The sequence below is a fragment of the Mandrillus leucophaeus genome, unplaced genomic scaffold (genome assembly GCF_000951045.1).
Source record: "Mandrillus leucophaeus isolate KB7577 unplaced genomic scaffold, Mleu.le_1.0 Scaffold29, whole genome shotgun sequence".
Classification (NCBI taxonomy): Eukaryota; Metazoa; Chordata; class Mammalia; order Primates; family Cercopithecidae; genus Mandrillus; species Mandrillus leucophaeus.
Genome location: NW_012103031.1, coordinates 2,488,381 through 2,504,903, shown reverse-complemented (window position 1 = coordinate 2,504,903; position 16,523 = coordinate 2,488,381). Strand labels below are relative to the sequence as shown.

Here is a 16,523-nt window from a genome sequence, read left to right as displayed (position 1 = left end):
ACAGATTGTCGAAGTTTGGTCAAAACCTTGGTGTGTGGTGTCAAGACAATCACGTGGGGCATAACATCGTGCAAAGCGCCTGGTGGTAATTCTGCTCTTCAGTTACGTAGACAAACGATACTTTTCATAAAGTGAGTTTTATTCGAGTTAATATACTTTCTTTTTTCCAGAAGCTCAGTTCATTCCCAACAAGCAGTTACAACCCAAAGAGACACAGATTTACATCAAACTTGTGAAATATGCAATGCAAGCTTTAGATATTTATCAGGTAAGGAAGTGCCCTCCAGCCAGGCTTTCACATATGGAAAGTACCTCTTAGTATTAGAGGTGCTAATGATGGGGTGGCAGTAAGAGCTGTTGGTATTTGGATGGTCCACAGTATTTGTATACCCAGATGTGCTTTGTTCCACAACATAGCACTGGGTTTATGTGGGAATTCTTATTTATAAGAATCTATGTGCATTTTGTGGGGCAGATGGTGTAAACGGAATGCAACAGAAATATAAGACTTAAGTTTACTAATTTTTTTCATGGTCTGAACACCTAGAGATTTTGTTTTTTTTTAAATTCTTTGCCAAAATTAAGGTGAGAGAGGAGAATTTAAAAGGTTTTGGAGGGGGACATTTGTTATCTAATTTAAGTGCTCTATTTTAAGTGTGCAGCTGATCTGGTTAGGTAATGGAACATATTCAGAGAGGTTCAGTTTTAATGCCGTGGGTGGCTTTTTTCGCCTGTATTAGGTCCAGATAGCAGGAAATGGACAGACATACATCCGCGTGGCCAACTGCCAGACTGTGAGAATGAAAGAGGAGAAGGAGGTGTTGGAGCACTTCGCTGGCGTGTTCACAATGATGAACCCCTTAACGTTCAAAGAAATCTTCCAAACTACGGTCCCTTATATGGTGGAGAGAATCTCAAAAAATTATGCTCTTCAGGTATAAAACTCCTTTTTTTAACATTGTTTGAACATTAACTTTACAATTCTTTATGTCTTAAATACTTTTTCATTTATTTCAAGGATTTTAAAAATAATGTAGCCAAAGATGTGCTTATAGCATGAAATTTAAAGAAATGTTAGGCCATAATGTCTTGAAACAATTTTTGAAAGATTCAAATGCTTTGGGTCAGTTCCTTTCATTAGTAGAAATAAATGTGTGGGCCGGTTGCGATGGCTTATGCCTGTAATCTCAGCACTTTAGAAAGCCGAGGATAGCTTGAGCCCAGGAGTTTGAGATCAGCCTGGGCAACAATGGTGAAACCTGTCTCTACAAAAAATTAACTGGGTGTGGTGGCACACACCTGTAGTCTTAGTTACTCGGGAGGTTGAGGCAGGAGGATTGTTTGAGCCCAGGGGGTTGAGGCTGCAGTGAGCTGAGATCACACCACTGCACTCCAGTGTGGGTGACAGAGAGAGACCCCCTTCTCAAAGTCTCAAAAAATATGTGTTAAATGTAGTCCTTGGTATTTGATGATGAGGATGAAATAACAGATTACATCATTGAAGTGAACTGCCCTGCTCTGTGCTCAGTAAACCCATTTCATTTTTTTCCTTTGGTAGATAATTAAATTTCTTGGAGTGTGTGATACAGGCTTGGTTTTATGTTTTTGGAAAGCTCACTACTTTGTCTTAAAGCTGCTTTGGGGAAGGGATTAATTTTTCACATGTGTTTCTTGTTTTGACAGATTGTTGCCAATTCCTTCTTGGCAAATCCTACTACCTCTGCTCTGTTTGCTACGATTCTGGTGGAATACCTCCTTGATCGCCTGCCAGAAATGGGCTCCAATGTGGAGCTCTCCAACCTGTACCTCAAGCTATTTAAGCTGGTCTTTGGCTCTGTCTCCCTCTTTGCAGCTGAAAATGAACAAATGCTGAAGGTAAAGTCCATTTAATCTAAGTAGTGCTTCTGTTCAGGGTTTTGTTATTGTTGTTAGAGACAGGGCCTCACTGTGTTGTCCAGGCTGGTCAGCCTTCTGGACTCAAGCAATCTGCCTGCCTTAGTCTCCCCAGTTTTTGGGACTACAGGCACTCACCACTGTGAGTGTGCCCGGCTTGTTTTTTTTTTTAATTCTTATTTTCACTTTTAAACAGAAATTGTAGTGACTCTGTATATTTATAAAGTGCTCTTTGAAATAGTAAATATTTGCAACAAATAAGGGCCAAGTGTGAAAAACATTCCGTGTATTTCTAAGCAGTAACTAATTTGTCTAGTAACTTAAAATGAAAAATCCAAAACTCTTATGGCAAGCAAGTGTGGTGTTATTAGTATTGACACCACTGATTTTCTTTTTTAAACCTAATTTCTTTTTTGGGTTACAGAAATAAAATAGGAGCAGATGGTTCTTATTTTTAAACATTTCATTGATGCAAACGAACTTATTAGAAGTAAAAAATGTCTTCACCTACCTCTCGAATACGGTGTGATGGTTCCGATTATGTTACCAAGCAATGGTCTCACTCCCAGATGCACATTGAAGTCAATACAATGGTACCAGCTTTTCAGGGGGAAAAAAAAAAAAAAAAGCATCTTTATTGCCAGGTCGATTGACAAGGAGACAGGAGACCTCATTCTCCCAGAGCTGGGGTCTCAGGGTGAGTTTTATAGGAAGAGTAACGGTGAGGGAGATGGAAAAATGCAGTGAGGTATAATTTGATTGAGTTCTGCAGTGAGGCAGTGCTGGGCCTTTTGCTCTTAAGTTCCTATTGCAACAAAACAGGGCTCCCCTTGCTTCTTAATTTGGTCCTTGTTGCTTGGTCCAGGTACTTGGGTTCCATCTGTGGTTAACTTTTCCTTCCAGTGGGCCCCAGGGTCACTAATCCTACGTGCCTGGTTCACCTGCACATGCTTACGACTTGCAGCCTTGGGGTCTGTTGCAACTGAAATCAACTCAGGCGAAGCTGAACCAGTTTGAACTGGTTCTGCGGTTACAGTTACATCAGCAGTTGTCCACTTCACTCAGGTTTTGTTTTTGTCTTTTTGATTTTTTGGGGTTTTTTCTTGAGTCTGTCACCCAGGGTGGAGTGCAGTGGAGCAATCTTGGCTTACTGCAACCTCTGCCTCCTGGGTCCAGCAATTCTCCTGCCTCAGCTTCCCTAGTAACTGGGATTGTAGGTGCATACCACCACATTTGGCTAATTTTTGTATTTTTAGTAGAGATGGGGTTTCACCTGTTGGCCAGGCTGGTCTCAAACTCCTGACCTCAGGTGATCTGCCCACCTTGTCCTCTCAGAGTGCTGGGATTACAGGTGTGAGCCACTGCGCCTGGCCTTCACTCAGGTTTTGTGTTTTCTCTGTGTTAACGGTCTTGGCAGTATGTAAATGACACTTTTCAGGAGTATTTCTTTCTTTTTCCCCTTTAAATAAATTCTGATTAGTCTGTGCTTCTTTATTAAGAACATCTTAGAGAAGATGTCTCATCATACATTTTTATAGATGAATAATCCTGTGTAATTGGATCTCCTCTGTTATTTGAGTCTAGCAAATGGGTAAAACCTATCCGTAGTTATATCGCTAAAAGCAGCAGGTGGTACAATAAAAACCTTATAAAAATGCACTCCCTCTTGTGGCAAAATATCTTAATTTCTATAGAAAATTGAATATGTCAAAAGAGATGCTTTCTCAACGGAAAATTTGAAGATGTAAATAAGATCTGTTCATTTGGAGTAATTGCACAGATGGTGACACAGAGCTCCAGTAACCTGTGCTTTCACACGGCACTTTCCTTGTTTTCTTTTCACAGTTCTACAGAAATTATCAACAACCTTAACTTTTGTGTTAATATAAAAGGAGAGTACTAGTCAGGCGTGGTAGCTCACACCTGTAATCTTATAATCCTAGCACTTTGGGAGGCTGAGGCAGGAGGATTGCTTGAGCCCAAGAGTTCAAGACCAGCCTGGGAAGCATAGTGAGACCCTATCTCTACAAAATTAGTTTAAAAAAAAATTAGCTGGATGTGATGCTGTGCACTTATAGTCCCAGCTACTCAGGAAGCCGAAGAGAGAGGATCGTTTGAATGAGCTGGTAGGTTGAGGCTGCAGTGCACTTCAACTTGGGTGACAGAGTGAGAGCCTGTCTCCAGAAAAAAAAAAAAAAAAAAAGGGAAAATACTTATTTTTAAATTTAAAGATATAAAATATTTAATTATAACCTGCGTCCACATAATTCATTATCCTCAAATAATTCATTTTTTGCCAGCATTAGATATGACTATGCAGAACAACAACAAAAAAGCCCAGAATAAAACCTACTGGGACAAATTGAATGTTGGAATATGGCCGGGCATGGTGGCTCATGCTGTAATCCCAGCTACTCAGGAGGCTGAGACAGGAGAATTGCTTGAACCTGGGAGGTGGAGGTTGCAGTAAGCCAAGGTTGTGCCACTGACTGTACTCCAGACTGGGAGACAGAGTGGGACTCTGTCTCAAAAAAAAGAAAAAGAATGTTGGAATGTTTAAGAAAAGTATTCAAAAAACAATGTTCATAGAACCTTTTGTCCAGAATAATACATGTAGTTTTGTAAAATAAATCTATTCTGCCATATACCATAATAAATTTGGAACCATATCAGTGACTGTACCAAGAATTTGTAGTTGCTTAAGTACACAGGCAAAAAATGTTCATGTTAAACTTAGCATGTGACATGTCAAAACCAGGATTTGACAAAATAAGAAGTTAATATGGTTTAAAATTTTGATTAAAGCTAGTATGATCTAGTAGAGTAGCTTTTTAAAAGAAAGATTTATACAAAAATATTCCCCAATTAAGTCTTCCAAAACACTGTAATCTTCAGTGTCTTCTGAGGTTTTTTTACACTTTGCATACATCTTATTTGGTAGTACAATTACAGTTCCTGTAGGTTACTTTTTTTTTTTTTTTTGAGACAAGAGTTTCACTCTTGTTGCCCATGCTGGAGTGTGATGACGCCATCTCAGCTCACTGCAACCTCCGCCTCCTGGGCTCAAGCGATTCTCTTGCCTCAGCCTCCGTAGTAGCTGGGATTACAGATGTGTGCCACCACACCTGGCTAATTTTGTATTTTTAGTAGAGACAGGGTTTCACCATGTTGGCCAGGCTGGTCTTGAACTCCTGACCTCAGGTGATCCGCCTGCCTTGGCCTCCCAGAGTGCTGGGATTACAGGCCGGAGCCACCTTGCCTGGCCCCTGTAGGTTACTTTTTGCATTTGATTTGTTACAGATACCAACATATACTTTAAGATAAACTATTTTGAGTTAAATAAAGATTGGAATGTGCTTATTTGTTTTTTTTTCCTTTGAAGTAAACACATCAGAATTGCCTTCCATTGCTGTCGGATTGCAGTGACACTTCAAGAGTCTGGAGGGTATAGACCCTCCTCATTTAGATGCCACTAATCTGCATCTTCTCCACCCTGCAGCCTCACTTGCACAAGATTGTGAACAGCTCTATGGAGCTCGCACAGACTGCCAAGGAACCCTACAACTACTTCTTGCTGCTACGGGCGCTGTTTCGCTCTATTGGTGGAGGTAGCCACGATCTCTTGTATCAGGAGTTCTTGCCTCTCCTTCCAAACCTGCTGCAAGGTCAGAGCAGTGACTTTGGTTGCCTTTTAGTCTTGTGTGTCATTTAGTCATGTGTCTAGCCATCTGATTGCTGGGTTTCATCCTCTGTAACTGGTGAGGGTCGTGGTTGGTGGGTTGGGATGTGGCATATCCGCTGCCTCCCTGCGCCCCTGGTCCCCCACTGGGACTTTGAAGGGTGCTGCTTTCAGGGATGGGCCCTTCCCCTCCCTCCTCAGCACTGAATGGGATTTAGGTTTTAGTTGTCCTGCCTAGGGCTTGGTTGCATTTTCATAGTGTTTGGTAAGCAAGTCTAGAAAGTGGTTTCTAGTGGTTTAGCAAGATCAGAGATCCCTCAATTGAAAGAGAATCTGAACAAAAAAAGAAAAAGCAGGTGACGAAGCTGACTTACAGTTAGTTTATATTTTCATTTAGCTTCTTATTTGCATAGCTAGAATCCTGTAGTTCTTGTATAATTAGGAATGCTCTCAAGGTACGTAGTTAACAGGGATCTGGGTTCATTGAATGCTTACGGGGTGTGTGCTGATTGGAAACACTGTCCCAGGAATTCATTACACTTCTTGGTAAGGTGAGCTCTTGGCAAGGGATTGACCCTTCTCATGTATTTCCTTGACTTCCTTAGAGAAGTGACATAGGCTCCCCAGGAGGCAGCAGGGACATCCTTTACTGTTGACTGAAATGGCGATGAATCTGCCATGAGAGGGGCCCATAACCTGGCGCCATGTCCGGATTTAACCCTGTCTTCGGTGGATCCCTGCCCGAGCCCCTGTTTGCACAGTCTGATTTCCTCCTGGACTCTCAGCTGTCCCCAAGGGTGTTCCTCCCTCCCGGTCTCATTCATGCTGACCCTGTGCTGGGAACTCAGCCCCTTGCCCTCCTCCATCCTCCTCATCCTTTGGATTTGGGACCTGGTTCTGCTGCCCCGTGAGGCCATCCCTGATGGCTCCTCTTCTCCCTGAGTTCTCGTCCTTCATCCTGCCTGCCTGTGCCGCACAGGATGTGCCTTTTCTTGGGTCCACTGCCACATGCCTTTCTGTTTCTAGCCAATCTCGGCTCTCAGTGGCACTGTCTCAGGAACGGGATCAGTAAAGCCTTAACTGTCCTCATGAGTGGTGGGGAGGTGGACTTTATCAGAAAGAGGCTCCTCGCCATTTATAATACACAAAAATTAGTTTTAAAAACTGTTTAGAGAATAGACCTCAGCTGTGGTTTACTGGAAGTCTGATAGTACAACATAATTAAAAAATAATTTATGATATTAAAAGGATATAGTACTATGATTATAATTTAAATTATAATTTATAACAGTTACATACGGCCTGCTGTTGCCACTCAGAAGGGGTCATGAGTGCAATTATGGGACAGATGTTACAGGATGGATTCTAAGGGCACAGAGGTCTCCTGCAGTCGTGCTGGTGTGCATGAGAGAAGGAGGGGCAGTTCTTTTGGTGTTTCACCTGGGCCTGAGTCTGGGGAGCGTCTTCCCTCTCTGACGGCTGCACCCCTTTCCCTAGGGCTGAACATGCTTCAGAGTGGCCTGCACAAGCAGCACATGAAGGACCTCTTTGTGGAGCTGTGTCTCACTGTCCCCGTGCGGCTGAGCTCGCTCTTGCCGTACCTGCCCATGCTTATGGATCCCTTGGTGTCTGCACTCAATGGCTCTCAGACGTTGGTCAGCCAAGGCCTCAGGACACTGGAGCTGTGTGTGGACAACCTGCAGCCCGACTTCCTCTATGACCACATCCAGCCAGTGCGCGCAGAGCTCATGCAGGTAAGATTTTAGTGAGGGTGTTAGCTGGCTGCTTCTCCGGAAGCAGTGGGCTGTCATTGTGCTCTCTGTACTCAAGAGTGGGCTCTCTGCAAGGTGGACCAGTGCAGCTCTCTGCTTACTTCATCTTTGTGAGTCTTCTGGTGGATTGAAATATGTAAAGAAGGCTGGGCACGGTGGCTCCTGACTGTAATCCCAGCACTTTGGGAAGCTGAGGAGGGTGGATCGCTTGAACCCAGGAGTTAGAGACCAGCCTGGGCAACATGGTGAAAACCCATCTCTACAAAAAATACAAAAATTAGCCAAGCATGGTGGCCCACACCTGTAATCCCAGCTACTTGGGGCTGAGGCAGGGGGATCACCTGAGCCCAGGGAGGTCGAGACTGCTGCGAGGCATGATCACACTGCTGCACTCCAGCCTGGGTGACAAAGTCAGACCCTGTCAAAAAAAAAAGGAAAAAGGAATTGTGTAAAGAGATACTGTTGGTACTGAATGGACATTATTTTGCAGCATTGCCTGTTTTTCAGAGAGCTTTCACAAGGGTTCTTTTCTTTTTTTTTTTTTTTTTTTTGAGACAGAGTCTTGCTCTGTCTCCCAGGTTGGAGTGCAGTGGTGCGATCTGGGCTCACTGCAACCATCGCCTCCCGGGTTCAAGCAGTTCTGCCTCAGCCTTCTAAGTAACTGGGACTACAGGTGCGCACCACCACGCCTGGCTAATTTTTGTATTTTGAGTAGAGTTGGGGTTTCACCATATTGGCCAGGCTGGTTTGAAACTCCTGACCTCATGATCTGCCTGCCTCAGCCTCCCAAAGTGCTGGGATTACAGCCGTGAGCCACTGTGCCTGGAGAGGGTTATATTCTTAATAAGTTGATGACTGATGAAGGCAGGTGTTATGGTTACTATATGGCCACTATTACTTCCAGTGAGAACCTCTCTATCCAGAAAAGATCTTCAGTTGCATAGTAAAGGGATATTTACTCTAAAGGAAAAATACAGGTATTTGCTCCACCCTACCCAGAGGGAATAAGAAGCAGATAATAAAGGAGGTTGTTTTGAAGACATTTGTATATTTGTTTATTAAAGTTCATATGTTGGCCAGGCACGGTGGCTCATGCCTGTTATTCCAGCACTTTGGGAGGCTGAGGCAGGCAGATCACTTGAGTCCTGGAGGTCGAGACCAGCCTGGCCAACATGGCGAAACCCCGTCTCTACTAAAAATACAAAAATTAGCCGGGCCTGGTGGCAAGCGCCTGTAATCCCAGCTACTTGTGAGGCTGAGCAGGAGAATCGCTTGAACCATCTCAAAAAAAAAAAAAAAAAAAGAAAAAGAAAAAAAGTTGATATGTTAAAGTTAGTTTTTCCTACATATTTTGCTATTGTTACTGATTTGTGATCTGGTTGGTAATTGTTGGAGGGTTAGAGTGTGTGTCTCAAGGCATCTGCCCCTGTAGTAGCAGGTATTTGGCCCCAGATAGGAGTGAGAGTATGAACTTTAGATGATGGAGGCTCAGTTACTCCTAGGAGTCTCTGGACAAATTAGATTGGAGACTGCGGCTAGGACTAAGTTTGAGGTTGGGAGATTTTCCCTCCCTGTCCTGAGATTTAGATCTTGGGCTTCATCTAGGCTGGAAGAAGATGGCATAGGGGCCAGGCGTGATGGCTCATACCTGTAATCCCAGCAATTTGGGAGGCTGAGGCAGGAGCATTGCTTGAGCCCAGGCGTTCCAGATCAGCCTGGGCAACATGGTGAAATCCCATCTCTACTAAAAAGACAAAAAATTAGCTGGGTATGGTGGTGCATGCCTGTAGTCCCAGCCACTCACGAGTTTGAGGTGGGAGAATCAGTTGAACTCAGGAGGTTGAGGCTATAGTGAGCCATGATTGAACCACTGTACTCCAACCTGAGTGACAGAACAAGACCCTGTTTAAAAAAAAAAAAAAAAGATAAAGATGGCATAGGGCGTGGGTCAGAGTCCCTGCTGGTCACTGGGGGATTGATGAGAGCCTGCCTTTAGAACAGTAGGGTTGGTTCTACAAGACAGACCCTGCGCCTGACCTAGGGTACATGCGCAGCTTGTGGGAGAGGAGGAGGGGGTGGTTCTTAGGCCTTCTCACCATCCATGAGGCAGATGGCCCAAGAGAGACACACACAGGGTCAAGGCCACAGGAACCACCACAGGCCTCCAGATGAATGGCACAGGGTCAGCCTCTCCCATTTCCATCAACCAGCTAAGACCATGCGAGCACAGCGGGAGGGCATGCTTGTTCCCAGGGCTGCCCCGTCCTGAGGACACCCAAGGGTTGGGTGGGCCAGATGGAGGGTAGGTGAGGCGAGAGGTCTTAGACCCCACCTTTCTGACAATTACTAAGAAGCCTGTTTGAATCTACAGGAACATAAGAGAAATTGGAATTTTGCTTGGTTTAGGGAAAAGTTCCAAGATTTTATGTTGAGTATTGCTAGACATGAATATTTGGCATTGTTAAACGGAAGGTGATTTAAGAAAATAGACTTATGACCAGGTGTGGCGGCTCACCCCTGTAATCCCAGCACTTCGGGAGGTTGAGGCAGGTGGATCACTTGAGGTCAGGAGTTCAAGACCAGCCTGGCCAACAAGGTGAAATCCTGTCTGCACTAAAAACAAATTAGCTGGGCATGGTGGTGCATGCCTGTAATCTTAGCTACTCAGGAGGCTGAGGTGGAAGGATTGCTTGCTTGGACCTGGGAGGTAGTGGTTGCAATGAGCCGAGATTGCACCACTGCACTGCAGCCTGGTTGACTGAGCAAGACTCCATCTCAAAAAAAAAAAAAAATAGACTTACACAGTGACCTGTAGTAATTTTTAGGACCTCCGATAATTCACACGAAAAAATGGGGGGAAATTTACCGAGTTTTTTGCAACAGTTGAGTGTGGATGTTTCTTAAATGCAGAGTCCACATTAATTTACCTCTTCTCCGTAGTCCTGTAATGCAGGTGCCTTCGTGATCGGTGTTTTTCCTTTGCCACCCTTTCTAATGTAAGATTTGAAGTGTATGAGACAATTTATGTCATGTTTGTAAGTTATAAAGCCTAATAAATAGACCTAATAAACCTGAGAAGTTGCCATCCCACCCACGACTGGAACCTTACTACTAAGTCGCATCCCCCTCCCCCTGCATGCCCCTCTGCACCCTTTTTTTTTTTTTGAGATAGAGTCTTATTCTTGTTGCCCAGGTTGGAGTGCAGTGGCACAATCTTGGCTCACCAAAACCTCCGCCTCCCGGGTTCAAGCGATTATCCTGCCTCAGTCTTCCCAGTATCTGGGATTACAGGCATGTGGCACCACACCCAGCTAATTTTGTATTTTTAGTAGACGTGGTTTCTCTATGTTGGTCAGGCTGGTCTCGAGCTACTGACTTCAGGTGATCTGTTCCCCTCAGCCTCCCAAAGTGCTGGGATTACAGGCCTGAGCAGCATGTGCCTAAACGAGATACTGCTTAGTTTTCTTGCTTTGGAGCTCTGCAGCCCTTAAAATATGCTGCTATTTATATTCTAAGAGCATGGATGAACATTTATGTTTACATGTGTACTCTCTTTATAAAGACATAAAGCTTCCTTGGAAGAACGTACAAGACTAGTAACATTGGTTTCCCCAAAGAAGGGAGAGCAGTGTGTTTGGATAACAGAGCTGGGAGGAAAGATTGTCGCCAAGCAGTGTTTCGTCACTTTGAGGGTTGTTTTTTGACATGGAGTCTCCCTCTGTTGCCCAGGCTGGAGTGCAATGGCGTGATCTTAACTCACTGCAACCTCCGCCTCCTGGGTTCAAGTGATTGTCCCACCTCAGTCTCTCAAGTAGCTGGGATTACAACTGCCTGCCACCATGTCCGGCTAATTTTTGTATATTTAGTGGAGACGGGGTTTTGCCCTGTTGGCCAGGCTGGTCTCGAACTCCTGACCTCAGGTGATCCACCCGCCTCAGCCTCCCAAAGTGCTGGGATTATAGGCATGAGCCACTACGCCTTGGCCTCCCTTTGAATTTTGATCTGAACCTCGTGAAGGCATTACCTTAAGAGGACCTTAACGAAAGCACGCTGATTTTCAGGCTCTGTGGCGCACCTTACGCAACCCTGCTGACAGCATCTCCCACGTGGCCTACCGTGTGCTCGGTAAGTTTGGTGGCAGTAACAGGAAGATGCTGAAGGAGTCGCAGAAGCTGCACTACGTTGTGACTGAGGTTCAGGGCCCCAGCATCACTGTGGAGTTTTCCGACTGCAAAGCTTCCCTCCAGCTCCCCATGGAGAAGGTAAGCTTGGAACTCTGTGACAACGTTGTTTCGTTTAAGCCTTATGAAGATACTGCTTCAGTCTATGTGAAATGTTAATTAGACCTGTGCCTTAGGCAATCTCTGAGTAGAACCAGATGTATCAGGTGATCAGCCTGGTTGGCACAGGGGCTTTCCTAATGCCGGGAGGCCAGTGGAGGTGTGTCACCTGAGAACTTGGGACCCTGGAGCAGCCCTCTCTCCTGGTGACCAGGAGGAGATGCCAGCCCATCCCGCCATGAACTCCGTCCATTCTGATGCCTAGCAGGCTTACTGAGAACCTGAGTTGAGTCCATGTGTCTCTCTCTTCGCAGCCACATGCAGTGCCTCGCGTTCTCCCATTCTCTATCAAAACGCAGCTCTCTGTCTCATTCCTGGCTCTCATCCCACTGCTGACAGTTCCTGGGTCTCAGACCCTTTAGAGACCCTCGTTTTTACTATGTAAAAACAGACAGTGCCCCCGCACCCTGCTGGAGTATCCCGCCCGCTGCCTTTGCCCTGTCCATGTTGAATACCTGCCATCTCTCCTCCCTGCCCTGCTGACTTTTCTGCTCCCTGTGCTAGTTCTGTGTCAACATCGTCCCATCGTCATGGCGTTTCCCCCGACTCTGTTCCCAGCCATTCCCCACATGGTGTCAGCACTTGTTTCCACGTCTTTGCAGGACATCATCTAGCTGATGTGTACTGGGTATTTTCTTAAGGATATTATCATAGTCTTTGAGTGGATCTGCATGAGTTGGGCATTTCAGTAAGCTGGCTGCCTGCTGGGGTCCAGAGCCTCTTGCAGATCTGATCTTCAGCCAGCATTGTGTGGCCTGGAACCGCTCCAGGCCCTCCCTTTGCTCTGGCTAACTCCGCCCTGCCCTGCTGCATAATCGCGTAGCGCTGGGCGTGTTTACCTCTGTAGAAGACATGTGCCCATGTAGTGGCTTCTGTGTCCATGAGTAAACATTGGGGAGGGATATGCCAGTACAGATAAGCGTCACTCTGGAGTTGTTTTGTGTCATCATCTCAGTCTGCCTGTCCCCCCAACCTCTCAAGCCTGTGCCTCCTCCCCAGCCCTCCCCAACTCCCACCTTCTGAAGCACTGTTCCCTCTCCAGCCTCAGGGTAGGTGCAGTCTCAGCTTCTAACCCAAACCTTTATCCACATGCTTTCCAATTGAATGCTACTCTCCCCCTAAGAAAACTGGATGGCTAAAATTCTGTCTTTTGAAAATAGTAGCATCCTTGTGCCTGCAGTACTTTCCCACATCTTAGGTAATTTCCTTAAGATAAAATTCTGCTTGTTTAGCTGCGTCCTTGTTAAGGTTAGTATTAGTAGTGAAAACTAAAGCGTCTGACTTTTATTTGACTCTGTATAGACTACGAGCTCCCCCCACCCCCCAAAAAAATCCCTTTAGAAGTAGTTTTGCCCCAAAACAGCTGAAGTCTGGAAGAAATCAGGTTTCGCAGAAAAGTGTGAGATAGGATTGTAAGGGTCCGGACCCCCTTACAGAGGCTCACCGTGGTGCCCATCAAGGCTTTCTTTCTGAGCAGGACGGCATCCTGCTGGCACTGGCTGCAGCACACCCCTCATAGCTGAGGAGCCCATGAGGTAAAGGGAAAGATGAGCATGGCTAAGCCAAGCGCCAGTGAGTTTCCATTAAACCATTCTGCTTTTGGCGCACTTGGCAGTCCTTGATTGTTTTTTGGAAGGTAATTGACTCGTAGATTATATTGATTCTTAAAAATAAATTTTAGAAAGACTGTTAGTGACCAGATCACACACAGTTTCTCAGTACCCCCAAAGAGCACGGACACTCAAGCTGGAGTTCATCCAGGCAGGAGCTGTTGTCATGCTTGTGTGCACTGTGTGTCTCCAAGCCTGGCAGGGGCTGGAGGGGGAGGGCCTCTGTCCCTGTCGTCACCCTCTCCTGGTTCCTCACACAGGGCCTGGGTAAATTTTTAACAAAGATTAGTTATTTGATTTATACGTACATAATTATTATTAAAGTGAATATCTTGCCTGTTAAAGGCTTCAGATTACTTTTGTGTGTGATTGTGTCTTCCCCACTATCTCAGTCAACCCCATGGGAATGAAAGAATAAAAATGTGTGCATGTAGCTATGTAGGCTTTCTGCAAAAAATGATGTCAACCTTTTTCTTTCTTAAAGAGTGAGTTTAGTAAAAGCTTAAGAAGTCATCTTTCAGTTTTGAACCTAGACACAAGAAAGTCTGCTTTGCAGAAAGTTCATTATTATTCTTATTAGGACCTTGATGAGTGTGTGTAGGTGAGGCAGAATCTGGTTTAACCCAGCAAATCTACCACAAGAGGCTCTCCGAGCTCACTTAGTTCCTGTAATCTGCCATTGGCTATTTGAACATGAAATTGTTAAACTCCATCTTGGCATTTTAATTTGAACTGTGCAATTCCTTATTTCATAATACTTCCACCACCTCTTTTGGAAGCTTCATCAGGTGAATACCTATTAGGTTTTATTGGCCCACTGTGCTCTCTTCGAAAGAAAATATGCATGCGACTGGTGCCATGGCTTAGTTGGTTAAGGCGCCTGTCTAGAAACGTGCATTAAGATTCTTCTGGGTGCTGCAGATGCTTTCAGTGAAAGCTTTTCACAATCATGTAATTCCAGCACAAACTGTAGTTTCTTTGTGTCTTGGTCGTAGGCCATTGAAACCGCTCTGGACTGCCTGAAAAGTGCCAACACTGAGCCCTACTACCGGAGGCAGGCGTGGGAAGTGATCAAATGCTTCCTGGTGGCCATGATGAGCCTGGAGGACAACAAGCATGCACTCTACCAGCTCCTGGCACACCCCAAGTATGTCGGCCGCTTCCTTCTCTGCGATTGGGTGGATCCTGCTTTAGGAATTGGGACTGTAGAGAGCCTCCCAGGTTTCCTGGTGCTAGGAGCGGGCTCCTTTAAGTCCAGCAGATGCCATATTATCTACCTACTCCTTCTTCTTGAGGCCTTGGAGAAAATGGAAAGGAGAACTGGGTGCTTGAGAATTAGAAGGGATCACAGTGGTCGCCTGCCTTTATTGTGTCTTGTCACCTCCTCCATTAGTTTGTAAGCATGAAGAAATCAAGGGTCAGGTCCCTTCTCCCTCCCTTTGTCTTACCATTCTGTCCACAGCAGCTGGCACCTGAAAGGCATGCAGTGGACCCTCTGCATTTTCAGTTCACAGTGATATTTCTCATGTGATGTCTGTATCTTGCTCTTACCTCTTGAGACTGTGCATGACCTTAATGTAATGATCTTTTGAGGTAACACACATATACCATTTTTCTGCATTGTAAGTTTCAGGGGATGGATTTTTCCTATTTATTTTCACATTCCTCACAGCATCAGAAATGATGCTGAGTATATAGTAGGTGCTCAGTTGTTTAAAGGACGTTGAAGAGAGAGGAGTCAAGGTAACCAAATGCACCAGGAAGTAAAGCAACATGAGTAAGAGCCAGCAGAATCAATGGAAGGCAGAAATAGACCCACACAGGCTTCAGGTGTTATAGGATGATCAGAACTAGGTTGTAACTTTGCTTAGAATGTTTAAATTAATATAAGGCAAACTTGAAATTACCTCCAAGAAATAGAAACCTGTAAAAATTGCCCAAAAAATTAAAAAGAGAGAGAACCTTTAAGAAATTGTCAAATACTTATCCAGAACGCATGCAGAGAGAGAAAAGATGGAAAATTCAAGAGAGAGTAAAAGACATGAAGAGTAGAGGGAAGTAGCATCATTCACTTGAAACCCCTCAAAAAAAGCAGAGGGACATAATGACTGAGAATTTCCCAGAACTGATGAAAAAATTAGTGTGCAGATTCAAGATGTTCAGCGAATCCAAAGCAGGATAAATAAAAAGAAATCCATACAGACAAACTATAGTGAAACAACTACAAATCAGAAACAAAGGAAAAATCTTAAAAGATGGCAGAACAAAAAGATGACATTCAAATGAATGATCACTTGGAAGCTGTGAAAGCCACTGTGAAATAAACCTTTAGTCTGAAAAAAGAATTGCCAACGTAAAGTCATGTATCTGGTGCAATATGACCCATGAATAGGGATGAAATAAAGATGTTTTCACATAAAAACAGAAATCTGCCACCAGCACATCTTGAACCTCACTCAGACAGAAAGTTCCTCCATGGAAGATTGGGGATGGGGGAGGGAAAAAGAGCCAAGAAAATGATAATTCGTGACCAAATGTAAACAGGATGCAGCTAAAGTGATACTCAGAGGGAAACTTACAGCCTGAAAAAGAGTGCTGTAACCCCAGCACTTTGGGAGGCTGAGTGTGGGTCACCTGAGGTCAGGAGTTCAAGACCATCGAGACCAGCCTGGCCAACATGGTGAAATTCCATCTCTACTAAAAATACAAAAAAAAAATTAGCTGAGTGTGGTTACGGGCACCTGTAATCCCAGCTAATTGGGAGGCTGAGGCAGGAGAATCACATGAACCCGGGAGGCAGAGGTTGTGGTGAGCCACGATTGCGCCACTGTACTCCAGCCTGAGTGACAGAGCAAGACTCCATCCAGGTATTGCTGAACTTAAAGCAGAGAAATTACCCAGGCCTGTCTGAATGAGAGGGAAGTGAGCAGATTAAAAATGTAAAAAGAAGTCCTGGTGGAGTCATCAGCTCAGGAGTTGGGTGTCATGATGCCAGATCTGATTTTGCCTTTCAGCTTTACAGAAAAGACCATCCCCAATGTCATCATCTCACATCGCTACAAAGCCCAGGACACTCCAGCCCGGAAGACGTTTGAGCAGGCCCTGACAGGCGCCTTCATGTCTGCCGTCATTAAGGACCTGCGGCCCAGCGCCCTACCCTTCGTCGCCAGCTTGATCCGCCACTATACGATGGTGGCAGTCGCCCAACAGTGTGGTGAGCACGGGGGCA

General features: G+C 45.0%; 1 protein-coding gene across 1 annotated transcript in view; it reads left to right on the top strand.

Annotated features, from left to right (window-relative positions):
- TRRAP (transformation/transcription domain-associated protein) overlaps positions 1 to 16,523 on the top strand; it is a 132,900-nt gene that overhangs the window by 30,056 nt on the left and 86,321 nt on the right. Inside the window, exons 15-23 of the mRNA XM_011985836.1 lie at positions 5 to 85; positions 171 to 268; positions 741 to 935; positions 1,684 to 1,875; positions 5,393 to 5,558; positions 7,070 to 7,326; positions 11,406 to 11,606; positions 14,290 to 14,441; positions 16,309 to 16,508. Coding sequence (XP_011841226.1) covers positions 5 to 85; positions 171 to 268; positions 741 to 935; positions 1,684 to 1,875; positions 5,393 to 5,558; positions 7,070 to 7,326; positions 11,406 to 11,606; positions 14,290 to 14,441; positions 16,309 to 16,508 — 1,542 coding nt within the window. The remainder of the gene's footprint in view (positions 1 to 4; positions 86 to 170; positions 269 to 740; positions 936 to 1,683; positions 1,876 to 5,392; positions 5,559 to 7,069; positions 7,327 to 11,405; positions 11,607 to 14,289; positions 14,442 to 16,308; positions 16,509 to 16,523) is intronic.